Raw genomic sequence first — 18,137 nt, 5'->3', positions numbered from 1 at the left:
CATCTATCTATTGATAGTTCAGAAATATAACATAGGATAATGCTCTAAATTAGATTATTTTCCACTGGGACTACTTTTGATGCAAGTATTTTGTTGATAGTGCCACGTAATTTAATGAAATTTGAATTTAAGTCTAATTCTTTCAACTTTTACTCATTGAAATAATATTTCTTTCAACACTAGCGGCCAAAGGAGAGATGTTAGCAGACTGTGCCTTTATTGTAAGTTATAAATGACCTCGCTATAGTAGATCCAAGATTACTCAAGAAAGTTACCAAGAGCAATATAAAGCGAAAAACCCTCACAGGTAATTAAATTTGAGCCATTCTGACACCTCAGCGTAAGTAAGAAGTCGGATCGAGATGTAATTAAGTGGCTTTTGAAATATGTCAGGGTAATAAGACGGACTTAGTCGTGGCTGTAGCACCTATCTGTGAAGAGGCTCACACTGAAGTGCAGCTCACTGTGCCACTGCGTGAAATTACACTAAAAAAGCCTATTTTCCCCCCCCCTCTCGTGCGCGCTCATGAGCACGCGTTCACGTTTGGCAGCTCCACGTCGACATTCTTCCAGCTGCATATAGTGAACTGCACGGCGCTGGGGGAAGAAAAGGTAAAAGCGGCGGTGGCCACCTTACGATTAGAGCGCTGCAAGTCCGCAGACGGACATCAACCGCAGAGAAAACAGACGTTTGCACTGTGAATCCAGCCGTGGCCTGCAATGTCCTCAACTCGCTTTCTGCTTTTGCATTTTATGATCCAGACCGTTTGCCCCTCGTGTTGGATTGCAGCTGGTCCCTTGCGTCTACCTATATCAGGTACAGTATGACTTGCAGAACTTTCTTCATCTTTGTTATACCACTTGTTAAGCAAATCATTGTCAAGATGATGGTTGAGACGTGACTGCACTTGTTTTGTTCCATTATTTTTGCACTTGTGAAGTTGCTGTCAGTTTATTGCTGATGAAGTCTCCTAACTACCTTCAAACTGATAGAGCCTAATATCCTGGAGCTCAGCTGGCCTCCTGCACTTTCCTCATTGCTGCCATATCTGCCTACATAGTTTAGTGAATAACTCATTCTCCCGGGCTTGTTCAATCTAGAAAGTTGTAAAAGCTCAACAGGTAGCGGTTAATGACACCCTGGTAGAGGAGTGAAATAATCCTAAAAGGAAGATAACAGTTTCAAATATGTCTGCCAATATAGAGAAAGGTTAACTTTGCAATCAAACAGATGGTGAAGCTTGAAGCGGTAAGTAAATACACTTCAGGATCATTTTAGGGGGGAGGGTGTACTACAGGATCAACTATTGCACATGCCTAAAAAATATTTAGCCATTCAATCATTTCTATAGAGCTCACAATGTGTAAAAAGACTCCACCTGGCCTGCTTTACCTGTGTGACTCTAGGGAGGATCCACCACACAGCAAGGCTTTCTGTAGGCCCTAAAGCGTTCAGGTCTTAGCTACATCCTGCTTTCTCGTCTTCGCAAGCTATTTTCTCTGTGATATTTCTAGATTTTGCATTGAAGTCAGTTCTGTAAGAAAAAAAAGAAGATAATACAACATGGCTGTCCTGTTTTCCCTTGCTTTTTGTGCTTGGCTGCAGGTTAAAGGAGCACCCAGTCATGAGGAGGATAAGGTTCCACACAAGGACAAACCTATGAGGTGGCACTGTGGCTTTCCAAATAAAGTTCTGTGATACACTTAGACTCTGATTGCCTGCAGTCAGTGCATTACAGAACTTTGTTTTGGGAGTTAAAACTTTAACCTGTTGGAAATAAATCCTCAAACATCTGGACTTTTTACTTTATAGCATGATGTGATGTGTCTGCAGACAAATGACTGTTTTCTCAAATAAAGCTTCTCTGTATTTTAAGCATTTCTCACAGTCTCTGTCATATTTTTTGTTGACAATTTTAACATGATTGATTTGTATTTGTTCATTCATTTATTTATGCACTGCAACTTTGTGTTAAATCATTACTGAAATAGCAGCGCTGTGTACCATATGGAAACACTAGTTACGCTGGTCAGGTGACTGAATGGAGGTGAAGCAGAAAGGTAAACAGTGCTGTCACACAGTTTCACGTTTATAATCACATTAAAAGGCCTAAACATGAGGATTACTGACTTTGTAACAATGCTGCAGTAATAAGGACGGATAAATCTCGAGTTATTCTGCACAATACTATTAAAAAAACATTAGCCTCAGTTAATAATGTAGATTTAGCTTACCAGAATTATTATAATACAATAATTTAAAACAGCAAAGATAATTTCACTGTTTGATTTTTAGCTCATATGTTTGATCACTTGCATGTTTCCACTGTTTGTCCACTTTCCACTTCCCTGCATTATTCAAAGCCAAGTGAAGATTGGTGTTAATTTCCATTGGCTAATGTTGCCCATGCGTACTTTTCACTTGGGAAACTTGTTAAACTGTTAAATATTCCACGCAGTAAAACCAAAAGGGTTGAATTTCTTTTGTTGTCCCCTAACAACCATGCAAACTGATTGTAAATTCCAGCCTCAACAGTCACTGAGCATATGCAACCAGTCCTATATTGCAAGGCATGCTGGGAAATGCGGTAAAGGGTGCATTCACGTGCCTCCTGTAAGGTTATTTTTTCCAGAACATATAAAAAGCATCAGTTGTGTAACTATGAGCAATTGCTTGGTTAAAAGGTTGAACAAAGAGAATGAGATCAATAAAATAGAAACCATGAACACTTTACTATCAAACCCGACTATAATTACAGCCAAGAGTGCAATGCAGTCATATGTGTCCCGACCTAAAAGCATACACACAAACTCAGATTCATTTAACTATTTAGGTTGCAGCTAAGGGTTGCTTTTTTGTTCCTGATTAATCTGCTGATTTTTTTCTCAGAACCTACAATTTCCAGGGCTTATTTTGTCAAAACTATACACTCCAAAATCCAAATATATTCAATCTACTGTCATCTAAGACAGGGGAAAGCAGAAAACGCTCACATTTGAAGCTACAACCTGTTTGGCAATCAATTTATTTAGTTTATAATTAGATTCAATGCCTAATAGCTGCTTAACATACCAGAAAGCAACGATTTCTAATATTTATGATATGCTAGGGGAAATCAGGTTAAGACATCCTCTCTTAAAAACATTGTCTATTTTCTTTTAAAATACGTCAGTGTTTCCTCTAGGATTTTTTTTCCTGTAGGTTAACAAAATTAGAGAAATTATAACAGACTACAATAAAATGGTATTATAAAATGAATCCCCCCACAACCTGAGGATGATGCCCAAGAATGGATCTTATCTCTGGAGTCATTTTAATTTACATAACTTGTTACTTATGCTTATTAAGTGTATTGTTTTTTTTTTTTTAAACATAATGTTACCCTTACTTTGGCTTCAGCATAAATTAGATAACTTAACTATTTTTAAAAAAAAACGTCTGACTAGTTTAGTATTAATAGAATTAGTATAAACGTTTAACTTTAATATAACTGATACTTAAATAAGAATGAAAGCTAGCTAGCTAATGCAAGCAAGCTAATATAGCATAATGCTATTAGCTTAACATTGTTAGTAGCTATTGTGTCATTTTATTAGGTGATGGAGTACACAGGTTATCACAAATGTAACATTAACGAGATTACAGTAAACATACAGTAAAATACTCTATGTCCATGTCAAAAGTCTTACTTTGACACTGCCATGTTACAAAAAAAGTTATTTTTGGGCTAATTAATGGATAAGCCTCCGCATGACTGTGGTGTAAACTCTGGGGGAAAATTGTATACGTTTATTCATTAAAATGGCACAAAGGCTTAATTCGGTTTGTGAAAATATCTCCCCAACATACCTCACAACCGCTTCTTTTTATTTCCTCAGACCAGTATAGTGATTTCAATGCTATTTATGCTTAGCTAGGCCACTATCATCCGAGAAAAGACATAAATTTACGATATTTAGTGGGCAGGAGGGGAATTATAGCAGAGGGGTGTGTTACCACGTTTTACCCCACTTTCTTATAATTATGTTCCAGTGTTCTCGTTGCTCCTTCTCTCCAAACCCGGAAACAGAAACCCCCCCCTTTCTCATAATCACCGGTTTTGCCCTTTCTGTGTAATTCATGCGGACGGAGCGTGATTTTTCCTGCGGGCCCGTGAACGCAGCACACTTTCCCTGCTGACCCCTGACAGCGGCTCATGGATCCGCTCCCTCCCTTTACAAACACGGAAGCGGCATGGCGTCCAACAGCAGCGGCGGCGGCAGCTCCGACAGGCAGCGGATTGCACGGCAGAGACTGAGCAGAATTGCCGGGCATCTACAGAGACCAGCGGACGGTAGCTCGGCCATCGTCGCCGCGGAGTGCAAAGCCCATGGGAGCCAGGCAGATGTCCCCGGCGAGGAGAAGACTGTGCCGAGGAGGAGGTACAAGGCTGTGATGGAGCGGTGGACGAGGGGTCTATCCTCTGTGGCTTTAGCGAGTTATTAAGTCAAACATCAGTGGGTTACCGGCTAACAAAGAGCGACATGCAATGACAAACTGGCTTTCTTCTCCCCTCCAAACGTAAATAACGCAGGCAGATGTCGCTGGAGTGGATGTTTAGTTAGCTTGCTAGCTAACGTTTCTACGCGACAGAGTAGCCATTCATTTCCTACGGAGTGGGTGCGGTTGGGTTCAGGAGTTGGTGTGGTCGACTTTCTCAAAAGTTGGTCAGCCGTAGCTTAAAATATATCGTCTCATTTGTCACGGGACACATTTTCAGTATCTGTGAGAGTGTGAAAAGCTTAACACGAGTGTTGACACGGTTGTTTTTCTGTCAATTTGTAAAGCTTCGGATAGCAAACTGTATGAATCGAAGTGGCAACATGTTAAGTCAATTTGTGGCTACTGTAGCACTTACTGTAACGTTATATTTGAATTCAGCCTCTTTGTCATTCAGTAAAAATACATAGGCTATGTGATTTATTCGACCGGTACTGTTTGTTTAGACATGCTAACAGGTTATAGTGAGGGGAGTTACTGAGATGTGGGGTTAAATAAGAAACACATCTTAGGAGGAAAGCATGTTACAACAGTGTTAGCAGACAGTGAAACTTCTGTCTCCTCTGTTGATCTGATTGGTCAGGACAAGTGGTGGTCTGACTTTCAACCTATTGGCAGCTGGTTCGTCTTGAAGAAGTGCTACCACACTATACTGACATCTAGTGTCAGTCTGAGATAACGGCAGAAACTCCAAAGTTTGGTTCATTTAGCCTTGCAAAGTGCATCACGTCTTGTTCTGGACAATATGACACTGACAATGTGGCAAAATATTATGTCTTGCAGCCTTGTCTGTTTGATAGTTGATAGTACAGAATATGCACAACAGGATTGTGGATAGTTAAACAACAAGTTTGTCCATTACAATCACTACAATTTAGTGTAATAACAATTAAACAGGGCAGCATTGTAGGACAAACTTATAAAGCAACAGATAATGTTAATCTAACAGTACAGGATAAGTCTGTCAATGTGATGAAATGTAAACAGTGCTCTGGGTCAGATAAGATCTCTGCTTCTGCTTTTTGTTTCATTTTACCTAACCGACTACCATGGCGTAATAACAAAATAACACATTGTCACGCTTTTGTTTGGATAGCTGCCAAACAGACTTCCTCCGTACAGCTTTTCTGCAGTTTTGCTGACATTCTTTGAAGCACCTTTCTTGCATGGCTAGTGAGGTGCTCTCAAGCAAAAATCCTGATTTGCTGGTTGTGTGTGGTCTCCAGTCTTAGCAGTTTTTCGCTCAAAGTACTTCCCAGCTATTGCAAACACCACTGATGCAGTGTTGAAGACTTATCCACTTATATTTTCATGTTGATTAAAAGCAGCCTCCACTGAAGACCATACACTTAACAACCAGTTTATTAGGCGCATCTAGCAAAAGCTCAGTGTCGTAATCGAGCAAACCTGCAATGTAGCAGTCATTTAGTGCTCAAGATGTATTATAAAGGTGTTTGTTTTATCTTTCAGGATGTGGTTTGAGGTTCTTTTGAATTCAATTACAGCACACTAAGGCATAATATGTGTGTAACCTCATCTCACCCTGTATTCCTCTGACATTATCCACAACTGGTATATTTTGTTTCTGTCCAAACAAACATCATTATTGTCTAAAAACATGCTGAAGAAGTTTGAATGCGCAATGTCTGAAAATTGCAGCACACCTTATATAGACAAATATATATTTTTTGAGGAAGCTTTGAATTTTTGAAAAATTCAGTTTGTTCACATTCTTTAAACATTCAATTAAATGACATCACAACATTTTTTTTATGTCCTTCAAAATGATAAGTTGCTGATTTTTCTCACTATCTGTGCAACATATGGCATCCTCTATTCTCAGAACAGATTCTTGCTCAGGAAGAAACTATCAAAAAGAAAATCTTAAGGGGGAAAAAAGGAAAACATCAGGAAGAGAGACAGAAGATTGATCCTAATTCCAGGACGGACAGACAAGCAACAGATGTTGAATGTGCAGAGTCTGAGCTGAGATCCACAGAGGCAGGAAAGAGCTCTGCTTATCAAAAGAACTTTATCAAAACCTACTGTTTTGCCTTTAAACACAGTCTTTGATAATGGCCTGAAATTCTTTGTTGGTGACTTTAGTAGGAATGTTGGTTATCTGTACTCACACTGGCCTTACCAAACCTGTGCTCCATTTATTGATACAGTTCTTTCTCGGTATGTTCAGCAGCGATTACAGCCTATCCGTCGGGGTAAGGCTTCATCAAAGTGACTCAGTGTGTCACTCTTTTTTCTGCATGCACTCGTAATTTATAGGAAAATCCATTTTGGCTGCCATTAATCTTAATAATGGCTTTTACTTTACTGTGCTAGCATGCCAGCCCAAGTGACTCATGAGTTATAGTTGATCTCTGAGTGGTTGTATCGCTGCATTTGTGCATCGAGTCAAGTGCAGCAGACAATGTAGACAATGAAGCATCATCTTTGCTTGTGAAACTGATGGTAATATTAAAGTAACGTACAGTAATAGAGTAGCAGAGAATTTGCATTATGAATTCCACATCTTCTTTCTAAATCAGTTGGTCGGTGTTTATGTGCCATTTAAATGGATGTCTAAGTTAACCTTCTGTATTCAGCACACACACACACACACACACACACACACACACACACACACTGGGACCTTGTGATAACAACTGAGCAGTATTCAAACTAGCTGGGGATAAGAATGCCCGATAGGTGTCATTAATGTAAAATAGTTTGTCGTATTTGAATGAAAATGGCTAACAGCTCAGGGAGTGTCTGCTAGCTTCTTCTGTTGATGAATATGTTGTTTGAATAAGTCACTTCTGCATTTCCATATAAGCAGTGTGAGTGCAAAGCATTTTATTGTGGTAGGCAACCAGGGAGTATTGTAGGTGTGTCTGTCTGCAGCCTCCCATACTTTACATCTTTCACCTATTAGAACCACATATGGCAAATAAAGAGGCTATGAATATGTGGCTAAAATTATGAGAATTCTTAGTGATATACTATATCTGTGGGTATTCAAATATCTGCACAAGGTTTCAAATTATAAAAAAAGACCTTTCTTTTTTTAAATCTTTGGGAAATTGCTTATGCCGTGCCAGCGTAAGCCCAAAGGAGTTGTGGTAGCAAATTACCACCACACCCAGGAATAATCCTCTCACATTTCTTTGTAACTTCCTCTGGTGATGGTGCTTCACATCATGTCTAAATAGATGAAGACATGTGCATTGCTATCCTAACCTGTGCCCATATTTATTTTTTTTCCACAGGCAGGAGATCATGAAATGGAACGGCTGGGGCTACAGCGATTCAAGATTCTTCTTCAATAAAAAAGGCCAAGCAGAATTTACTGGCCGAAGGTAAAGTGTAATGCCACACATCTTTCTTAGGTGCTGCATATTCGGATGATTTAGAGAAAGCAATTAGTACCAGGGTTCATTCACTGCTTCTCATCTTGTTTTAGTCACTGTGCTAAGCTTCAGCGTTCATTCTGTTTGTGTGCCTTGAAGCTGGAGCTATGCATTAATCTTTTCCACAGCACCTACTTTTGGAACCCAGCTTTTGAAATCAGTCGCTGTCGCCTTCCTACGCTCATGACAATGTGGTGCTACTGCCACCTAGTGGTTGGCATTTAGACTGTTCATTGTCATCCGAGAAGGTCACTGGTTGTGATTTTCAGCCCTCCCAAACTCTGTTGCTCATTAACAGAAATGACTTTCCAGTTTGTTCAAAAATGGATCACATTATGTTATTTATTTATGCGTCTCTGGGGAGCTCTGGGTTTAATTCGCAGAATTTGACAGAAAATTACATGTTTACTTTGAATAGCAGCAAGTGTCTAAAAATGAAGCTGTTGTCCTCAGTCTTGCTGAATGTAGCTTCACTTTAAAAGAGAAGGAAAAGCTCTTTTCACACCTCTGTCTGCGCCTCCCACGATAAGAGCAGAGGTATATATGGGTCTTGTTTTTGCAATCATTGACTTTGGAAGAGACTGCCTTGCCAGTCAGACAGTCAAAACAGAAATCTGGCTCTGTATGCATGAGGGTGTATTCTGAGTAATGAGTTGAGCCGAGCAGGATGTTGCACAGCAAATTGTTTCCTCCTGCTCAAGCACTTGCCATAAAGCTCCCAACTAAAAAGCTACCTGCACGACAACCAAGGCTAGGCCAAGCGCTCACTGTGACAGAAGGTTTTTCATTATAGGGTGTGTTTCATGGTGTCCTGGACAAAGCCACGCCACAGTCCCCTGATGGGCCGACCCAGTCCTTGCCAGTAGCTCAATTATGCAAAAAATGGCGAAGGCAGTTGCACAGGCAGCACTGTCACTGCTGCTCTGCTTGTCTAATAACCTCATTGGACCGAAACCTCATACTGTGGTTTTCCAAATGAATTGGCCCGGCCCAGCATTTCAGTATTTTCAGTTCCAGATTTTTTGCTTCTCGTGCTGGAAATCGCTGATAGACAAGATTTATTGATTATTTTTAATTTGCAGCTCTCACTGTTTGTCCTCCTTCACACAATCCAGGTATCGACTGAGCGGTTTAATCATCCCGGGTCTCAAAGATTGGTTTGAAAGCACGTTTGGCGCCAGTCTGCAGCATAAAACTCCAGCGACAGTGAGTGCAATTCATGTTTATTTGTTGTGTCTTCGGTGAATGGGAATGTGCAGCACTTAGTCACAGCTACTGTAACCACAATGCTTTGTTTTGTTTCAGCCCATTCTGAATAGCAGTGCTGTGCAGCCTCCCACTCTAAATGAGGCCTTCGTGGAGGAACTGAAATCTACAGGTATTCCCTTATCTCATGACGCAGAAGACCGGGTGTTTCGTGCTCACGGTAAGGCAAAGAATCACACCTGTTTTGTAATATTCAATGCATTTATTTGCGATAAATCTATTAGAAATTTTGTCCACTTGTGTTGTTTTGTATTTTCTTCCAGGCCACTGCTTACATGAGATCTTCGCTTTGAGAGAGGGGAAATTTGGTCGTGTTCCAGATATGGTGGTTTGGCCAAGTGAGTGCAGAAGCTGTGTTATTACTGTGATTTTTTTTTTTTAATTTATTTTTTCCATTGGTCTGTTTGTCTCCTCCCACGTAGCATCACTGATCCCCCTACTGGCTTAGGTGATTTAAAGGGTTAATCTCTGCAGAGGCAGGGATATTAATATGTATGAGTGGAAGCTTAATAAGAAGCGTCAGGGGGAGGACGGTTGACACCCAATACTCCACAGTCTGGCCCCGCACAGCACACCCATGAATTATGATTCTGAGATTGGTTTTCTCTTGTTATGGCTGGCACTATTTTATCATGCAAATTAGTTTTGACTGATGGTTGAAAGTTGATTAGCAGTGTCCCAAATGGGCAGCAAATCACCCAAGCAACTGTTGCCATCTTCTCATCCACACTTTACCAAATTTTAACTTTTCCAACTCTACAAATGCATTCTCATTCACTATGTATGTATAATAGATATTTTGATCTGTAATTTGCATTCCTTCGTTGTCCCTCCAGGTCAAGCTGTGTATTTTAAGTGGGTGTTTAGTTTGTCTGGCTGTAATCCTTAGGCCAAAGCTGTGTGCTTAATTGGATGGCAAAATGCACTAGAATGTAAGCATTTCTCACTGCCTCTTAAAGCACTCGAGGCCAGTCGAGCACATCCATGTAGGTGGGTGTTGCCGCTCTTCCCACTCACTCGCCACTACAGTGTGAATGGATGTGGGCTCCGTGATTGGTTCAGATACGTCTGTATTGATCCAGCACATCCCACCCAGGAGAGTGTGGCTTCATGCAGTCTGACTCTGCCTGAGGAAAGCCCCAGGCAAATCACAACCATCAGGCAAATCAAAAGATACCCTGCCTCTCTGCTGGTCCCCCTGCTCTAATGGCTCAGGCAATATAAATTTATACATTGTCAGCCGTGTGCGTATAGCGTCATGTTCCATTTTTCATTTCCCTTGCAGTATGTCTACTTTTGTTCTTGTATGAACGTTTAAGATGACAGATGGTAAATGAAAACATTTCCTATGTGATGGCCTCCAATTTTTTCAAACGATCTTTGTTTTTGCAGACTGTCACAATGATGTAGTGAAAATTGTGGAGCTGGCGTGCAAACACAACGTTTGTTTGATACCATATGGAGGTGAGTCATGAAATCAGATGCTTTAATCATAATTAGTTTCCACATGGTATTATTACATGTTGGTAGACGTATATTCCCTTGTTGTTGATCGATCCATAATGTATGAATAAACTTGCTAAATACCACTGACAGTGCAGTGGATGCCCTTCTGTGTGTGTGTTTTATACTGCAATATCAAAAAAAAGACACTCAGCCTTCAGCTAAGCAGCTCACGTTTCCCTTTTTTCTGTCTCCACCAGTGTCTCCTGTCACTCACGACTATCAAATATATCATGACACTAAAATGTCACAAGTTAATCTCATATAGTATCACAGCAGTTGGTGAATTGGTTCATGAAAATCATAAAATCAATAAAATTCAGTCATTTGTGCAATGAAGTTGTGAAGCATCCAGTCATATCAGAAGAATCAAATAAACTGCACCCTTTTGATGAGCTGTTTACAGTCTCCACACATTCACTTTAAACAAATGAAGTTATTTCTTTGTGAAATAAAAAATATGATTCATGTAAGGCTTTATTATAGATATACCTTAGTTTGATAAATATAGTCATGCTCAATTAAAAAAGAAGCCACACTACTGAAACACAGCAGTGTTTGATGATGCCTTGATGAGGATTTTCTGAGTTAAATCATGAAAGGTGACAGTTTGGAATACTCAATTTTACAGACACATTTCAGTCAGAACTCAAAGTATTAAGCCCTAGATATTGATTTATTGTGTGTGCAATGAGAGTTTATGCGGGAGTAGAAGTATGTAGTAAACACTGAAATTGTCCAGTGCTGCTGGTCTATTTGAAAGACATGAATGACATTTGAAGTTGCATTAATGATGACTGCATTTCACCTTTAAAGCCACTCCTTTTGTGGATGCTGGTTCACTGCTGTGACTTTCTAGGACTTATAAATGGTTCTGAGCCATCATTATTTCCACCTGTATTCACCCTGTTGTGACAAGTCAAAATGTCTGCTGTGACAAAGGGTCCATTGTAACAGTTGTTTCTCTCTCAGGAGGGACTAGTGTCTCCAGCGCCCTCGAGTGCCCCCCAGAGGAAACTCGCTCCATTGTCTCTTTGGATACCTCACAGATGGTATGTAAACACCTGTGTCTGTGCATGTTAAAAGAGCTGATCTGCACTAATGACTAAAACTGAAACCAAAACAAGCGCATTCTGATACATTTAAAGACATCAATGTAAAATCTGAAATGTTAGGATTCTGTGACTGCATTTGAGAAAATTTTGCACTTGTTTACTATAAGTGTGTTTCTCATTTTAGCTCCCGATTGTAATTTGGGATCGACACAATATGAAATATAGTCCTAAATTAATGAAACATAATGCTACACAAGCTCCGGTGTCAAACATGAGAGTGGAGCAAATGCAGTACACTGACACTTAACCTCAAATGCATCATAATGTCTTTCAAAGCTCGTAATTGCAGGGATTCTGTATTGTTGTGCGAAAACATTTTCTGGTGTAAGTGTTTATCTGGTCATTGAGGTCAGAGTAATGGTCTGAAGAGGGAGAGTCATGTTCTATCAGGATTCCTATTTAGACACCAGGCCATGAAGTAAGGGGATATTCATGTTTAATCAGGTCAGGATTTGCAGTTTTGTAGTTTATTTACATTTGTGTGAGTTGAAACTTAACTATAAATAATTTCTGAGAAGCTTTCTATGATTGTTTGTATGCTAGCGTTTATTCTTTTAAAAAAATGGGATTTAAAATATCATTGGAAGCGGTGGTCTTTCAGCACTTTCAGCTCATGTTACCATTTAGATCTACATACTACTACAATGTGAGACCGTAATTTGCATGAAAATTCCATTAGAAATTAGACATTTTCATGCTGTTGTGTTTTTTAATGTATATTTCTATATGCTACTTTGTTGTTTTTGCAAAGGTAATGTACTTCATATTTAGAAAAAAACGTAAAAATCGGTAAATCAACCAACAGAAATGTTTTTGTTTTTTTTTCTTAAATTTCATCAATGCTATCCTCCAGCTCTGAGGATTTGCTTCAGTTTTACATGAATGTAAATTGAATACATTTAGATTTTGGATCAGATCTTTGATCATGCAAGAAATAGCATCTGAAGACATCATCTTTCTCCTTTTTTCCACATCAAATAATTTTGGTGAATTTGCTGCTGGAAATAACAAAATGCTGCACCAGTCTTTCATTTCGATAGAATCCCAAGCAAGCCACCATAAGAATGATAGTGTTTCATTGCATATACTATAAAGTGGCAAAAATTGTCAGCAGTACAGTACAGCCCTTTGATCTTGGCCCTCATAGAAGTGATATACAAGCTGTCTGGATGCTGCGAGTCTACCAGTCATTGAGCTTGGTGCCATAGACATCAGTGACCAGTGTTGTGTGTCAGGGGTCAGAGGTGAGGTGGCTCCAATGGAAGCACATGAAAGGAGCAGTGTGGTGGGGACATAAAGTTTACTACCTCGGCAGAATAATTGATGGCAGGTATGAGATGACCTCCTGCAGGTAGGGGTGGACCACGTGCCCAGTGGCCTAAATAAGTGGCATATATTTGGAATTCGATGTTAACCTCAAGGAAGCTGACTGTTGTCTCCGTCCTGTAGCCCCTGTTTCCACACATTTGTCCTCAAGACATTCTGGTGAAAAAGCTTACAGTGTTGTAAGCAAGCTATCAAGAGACTGTCTCCACGGACTGCTATTGAGTGCGGTGTTTATGTCTGAGGCTGAGATATTTTAAGTTTGCATAACAGATGTAGGCAGGGTCAGACTTCAGATGACAGATGTGGTGACAGACAACGTTTTTATTAAGATCTTGTAACTGACATCAAATCAGCTGTTTTACATAAATGAAACAAATAGCATAATGCATTGTTTTAATATGCTGTATGAGTATGTATAAGAATTTATCCAAAAATGTTTATGACTTCCTCTGTCATGTCGCTTGTTTGTCCCAGAACCGCATTCTGTGGATTGACGAGAAAAATTTAACTGCCCATGTGGAAGCTGGCATCGTCGGTCAGGATCTGGAGAGATTGGTAAGTACTGCTCATCCATCCATGTTTATGTGCTGAAGGAGCTTCCATTAATGTCAAATGTTTTGCCAGCACCCGAACTGTGTGACCATTCACGTGCAGGTTGTCCATGCTCAGTCACCTTGGTACTCTGTGCTCAGCGGATCTTACAGGGTTTAGGAAGGAGTTTGAGACAGGAGCAGAGTGCTGAAGGGGAGAGATTAGAGAGTGAGACGGTGGTCATGAGCAGATGGCACCATCAAGCTAATTCAGAAAAATGGAGAAGGAGCGGGCGTTTGATGTAGAGGAATGCGTGAGCTGCATCTAAAGTAGACACCTCTGCATTTAGACTGGGCCCGTTTTGATAGAGCAGATGGGTCTGCAGTACAAACTGCCTTCCAGAGGAGTTCTGTGATAAAACAAGGCCTGACTTTACCCTTGTGCTTCTGGGGGGCATTGTTGTTGTACTTTAAGGTCTTTATTATTATTGCTATTAAATGTTCTGCCTAAAGATGTAATCTTTCAGGGGTGTAGCTGCCTCCAGGAGAATTTGTGCTTTCCTGATGACCTACACATTCTTTCCAACGCTTTAGGGATGGTGCATCACTAATAACCTCAGAAGTACATTGTAGTGCTGTGAGGCCCACATGGCATGTCAGTCATTTACAGTATTTTGTGCATTGGGTGGGGCTGTGGAAGCTGAATGTGCAGCAATCTTGCATCATAACAGGTCTGAGGTTAAGCCTGTATAACTCACAGAGTTACATATATGTGTAAAAAATTCTATTTTACCATAAAAAGGTTTAAGCAAATCAAGTTTACAACCATCATTTTACACGACTTCAGTGCTGCAGTCTGACTGTGATTTGGCTCTGTCAAATAATGCACTGATCTCTCTCTTTAGTTATTTTGTGCTGTTTTCTCTCAGTTTAATTCCAGCAGCTAAAGAACTGATGCCATAAAACCTGAGTTTTTACATTCCCTTATAACTAGAGCAGTGAAATGGAGCATCAAAGCTGCAATTATTTTTTCCCTTTGCTTCCTCATTCTTTTTGCTTGTTATTAAAACATTCACAACATTTACAGCATCAGTGTTTTTCAGACATTTCTGGCTCGCTTTTAAGTACAACAACAAACGCATGCTTTCTTTCTTTTTTTTATTGCAGCTTAATGAGAGCGGCTACTGTACGGGGCATGAGCCTGACTCCATGGAGTTCAGCTCCCTGGGGGGCTGGGTAGCAACCAGAGCATCCGGCATGAAGAAGAACGTCTATGGCAACATTGAGGACCTGGTGAGTCGCATGTGCTCCCTTTTACCTTCCTGTTTGTGTTTGTTCCATCCACATGGTCAGTGCACAGGGGTTACTCCACAGTAATTAGAAAGGAAATTATTAGCAAAGGTTTTGTGGACTTGACACTCACCTCTAAAATGCAGAGCTCACAATGTCAGTTAGAACATTCACATATTTGGGTGGCTAGCATGACAGTATCTAAATTATATTGTTTGTTTACATTTGTAAGTCTGTAAAAGGAATATTAACTATTGTTTGTTGTTTTGTTGTGTTCTGACTCAATAGGTTGTCCATGTAAAGATGGTTACCCCACAAGGTGTGATTGAAAAGAGTTGTCAGGGGCCACGCATGTCCACGGGGCCCGACGTTCACCACTTCATCATGGGCTCCGAAGGTTTGCCAACTTTCTCATTTTATTTCAGTATGCCAGGCCATGTAGGCACGTGTGCAGTTGTGTAAACGTGTTATTTTTGGCTTGTGTTCACGTCTGTAAAATGTTGGTGATAAAACAGTAACATCAGGACAGTTCCCATGCGGTGCACCTCTTACACATTAACCAGCAGTGGTGGGAAAGTGATCTGGAGGGGTGTTAGTTAGGAACCAGCGAGTGTCCTCTGCACCCCATCTGTGTAGCAGTGCCCTGTCCTTGTGAATGCCCACAGAGAATACTGCCATATGCCAGGTTCCCCCTACATAATGAGGAGGTTCAGACACTCTTGGCATCGCTATGTTAAACAGCTGTGGATACAAACTTTATATTCACCCTACAAAGCTCAGCAATCTGCTCGCTGACTGGGCTGGGATTGGTGCAGAAGTCTCTATTTGTACTCATTAGAAGGGATTTCAGTTCAGAAGCATGCCTTTTATTTTTATATTACTGTTAATACATTTGTATATAAACAGTTATACTGTTTGACACTTGATGACAATCAGCCTAGAGCCGTGTCAACTGGTCACAATCAAGTTTTGGATGACTCTTCGGGGCATTTAACAATAAGTTATCAGGTTTTATTTTTAGCCTGTATGACTCGGTCAGCACACAGTTAATGATCTCATGAATAGAATTCTGGCATGCCTGAAAGACAAAACACTTTCTGGAGTCACATCAAGTTCACGTGTACACAGTGCATTCATCATGTTTGTCTCCTATTTCTAAATTTATAGACTTCCTCAGTTTCTAATCTGTCAAAGTGCACCTGATTAGTATTCATTGTGGTCTGTACCAATCCAATATGAAGAGCCTTCATCACAATCAGAACAATAATGATAATTTTGTTTTCTTGAATATTTACCAATTACACTACAACCCTCAATATACTGTGAAAGTGTATAAAATAGCTAAAGCAATGTCCAAAACATGTTAAGCTTATAGGAGGATGAAGCATTTTGCCTACAAAGCTCAGAAAATGGCAAAAAGGTCATAAGTTCACTACGAAATCGATTTTCGAAATGTTATCCTTAAAAACACAGTCAAATAAGCATTAGTCTGCTAATAAATTACTATAAAATTAATACAACCAGTAGATTTTGCTTGCTTTTTCTTAAGATGCTGAAATGATTCCTTATTGTTTGACCAGATCTGCTGTTCACCTGACAATACCTTAAACAAATTCAAAAATAGCAACAACTTTCATAACAGCAAGGTGATTGCAGGGAAAGGAATTTCACTTTGAACATGTAAAAACGTGTATATTTGTCATGAAATAAAAAATCCAACATGTACCACATGTTCAAAAAATTGAGCTTTAAGAAGGAGTCTGTTTATATATTGAGGTTAATAAGTTAAAGATGCGTTCGTGCTGCTGGGGTCGGTGCTCGAAGCAGAGATACGACGGGACCACATGTCTCTGGAAGAACATGTTCCTCAGGGAGGCCTAACACTGGAGCTAAGAGGTCACACAACCACACGGTCTCATTAAAATTATCTACTTCCTCACCCTGAGAACCCCACCCTGCGGTCTGACAGTAGGCCACAACAACAACAGCAAAGCGCCACACGAAAACCCTCAACTATGCTCTGCATGTCAAGTGGAATGCATCCATTTTATTAGAAATTACTGTGGAACCTCAAGCTTCTTATTCTCAGCACAACATCAGGTCTGTCTATCTGTCTGACCTTGAAGGAGCCTTAATGCAAAGCAGTTCTTCCCCCCTCGCTACAACCGGTGTAAAGAATGATTGGAATGATCAATGATAATCCTCTTTTTAAACCCCCTCAACCATGGAGAATTTAATATGGAGCCAGTGATTGATTCTGTGGTGGCTTTACTGTGGTCAGTGTCGCCATATAGCTGCTTTTTTTTCCAGCTATCTGTGTTGCTAAAAACAGAGACAATCTGCTTGGTTCGTCACAGTAAAACTGGTTTAAGCTGCACTCCAGCATTTCATTGCATTGCATCTGTCCCTAGAGAGTGTTTTTCTGACATTGCTGTTCTTATGATCTTCCTTTAGTCCTTACTTGCTCACCCTCCTTTACTCCATAGCTCCTCCCCATCTCTCTCTCTCTCTCTCTCTCTCTCTCTCTCTCTCTCTCTCTGCCTCTCCACGCCCCCATCTCTCACCCCTCCAGTGGCTCCTCCTGCATCTGTCAGGAAGGAGGAGCTTTTACTGGGAGAGGCCCAATGGAGTCACATGTTTCCTACTGGGCCACTAGGGAGCAGCATGTGGCTTGTAGTGTCACATTAGCGGGCTCATTAACAGCCACAACAGGCTGACAAAGCCCCCTAATGGACTATGTTCAGGCATCTATACATCCATAAACGAACATGGTCTATAATGATACAGAACAGTCAGAGTGGTGGAAAGCTATTGGTTTCGTTCACAGCGGTAAAATTCACACATTAACTTTGTGACAAACAACATTTTTTTTGTTTGTTTTAAACCATTGATACGCCGTTTAAATGTCAAGAAACAGTGAAAAATGCACTCTGAACTACGGGAGCCCAGCGGGAAGGCGTTGGTGGCAGATGTTGATGAGAAAATCGATTTTCATAAAAACAAATCGGCATTAAGTACAAACTCGAATTAATCGATAAAATCGATTTATCGCCCAGCCCTAAGTAATAGTCATTGTAAAATATCTGTTTTTGATTGTTCATATGAGGAAATATAACTACAGTGGTCCCTCCGAAATCTGTAAAGTAGCAACCACATTTATGTT

General features: G+C 40.3%; 1 protein-coding gene and 1 long non-coding RNA gene across 2 annotated transcripts in view; both read left to right on the top strand.

The window, feature by feature from the left end:
• The first annotated feature begins 256 nt into the window (after positions 1-256).
• LOC129350070 (uncharacterized) lies at positions 257-1,881 on the top strand. The gene is made up of 2 exons (XR_008603291.1): positions 257-817; positions 1,607-1,881. It is a non-coding gene; the product is annotated as an uncharacterized LOC129350070 (long non-coding RNA).
• A 2,259-nt stretch (positions 1,882-4,140) lies between these two features.
• Positions 4,141-18,137, top strand: part of agps (alkylglycerone phosphate synthase) — a 29,829-nt gene continuing 15,832 nt past the window's right edge. Inside the window, exons 1-10 of the mRNA XM_023284301.3 lie at positions 4,141-4,422; positions 7,804-7,893; positions 9,060-9,150; positions 9,250-9,370; positions 9,474-9,548; positions 10,603-10,674; positions 11,686-11,765; positions 13,629-13,709; positions 14,852-14,977; positions 15,263-15,371. Coding sequence (XP_023140069.2) covers positions 4,235-4,422; positions 7,804-7,893; positions 9,060-9,150; positions 9,250-9,370; positions 9,474-9,548; positions 10,603-10,674; positions 11,686-11,765; positions 13,629-13,709; positions 14,852-14,977; positions 15,263-15,371 — 1,033 coding nt within the window. The 5' untranslated portion in view covers positions 4,141-4,234. The remainder of the gene's footprint in view (positions 4,423-7,803; positions 7,894-9,059; positions 9,151-9,249; positions 9,371-9,473; positions 9,549-10,602; positions 10,675-11,685; positions 11,766-13,628; positions 13,710-14,851; positions 14,978-15,262; positions 15,372-18,137) is intronic.

This window comes from Amphiprion ocellaris, chromosome 11, assembly GCF_022539595.1.
Source record: "Amphiprion ocellaris isolate individual 3 ecotype Okinawa chromosome 11, ASM2253959v1, whole genome shotgun sequence".
NCBI lineage: Eukaryota > Metazoa > Chordata > Actinopteri > Pomacentridae > Amphiprion > Amphiprion ocellaris.
Note: the sequence above shows the minus strand (reverse complement) of the source record. Positions and strands in the feature narration are given on the sequence as shown.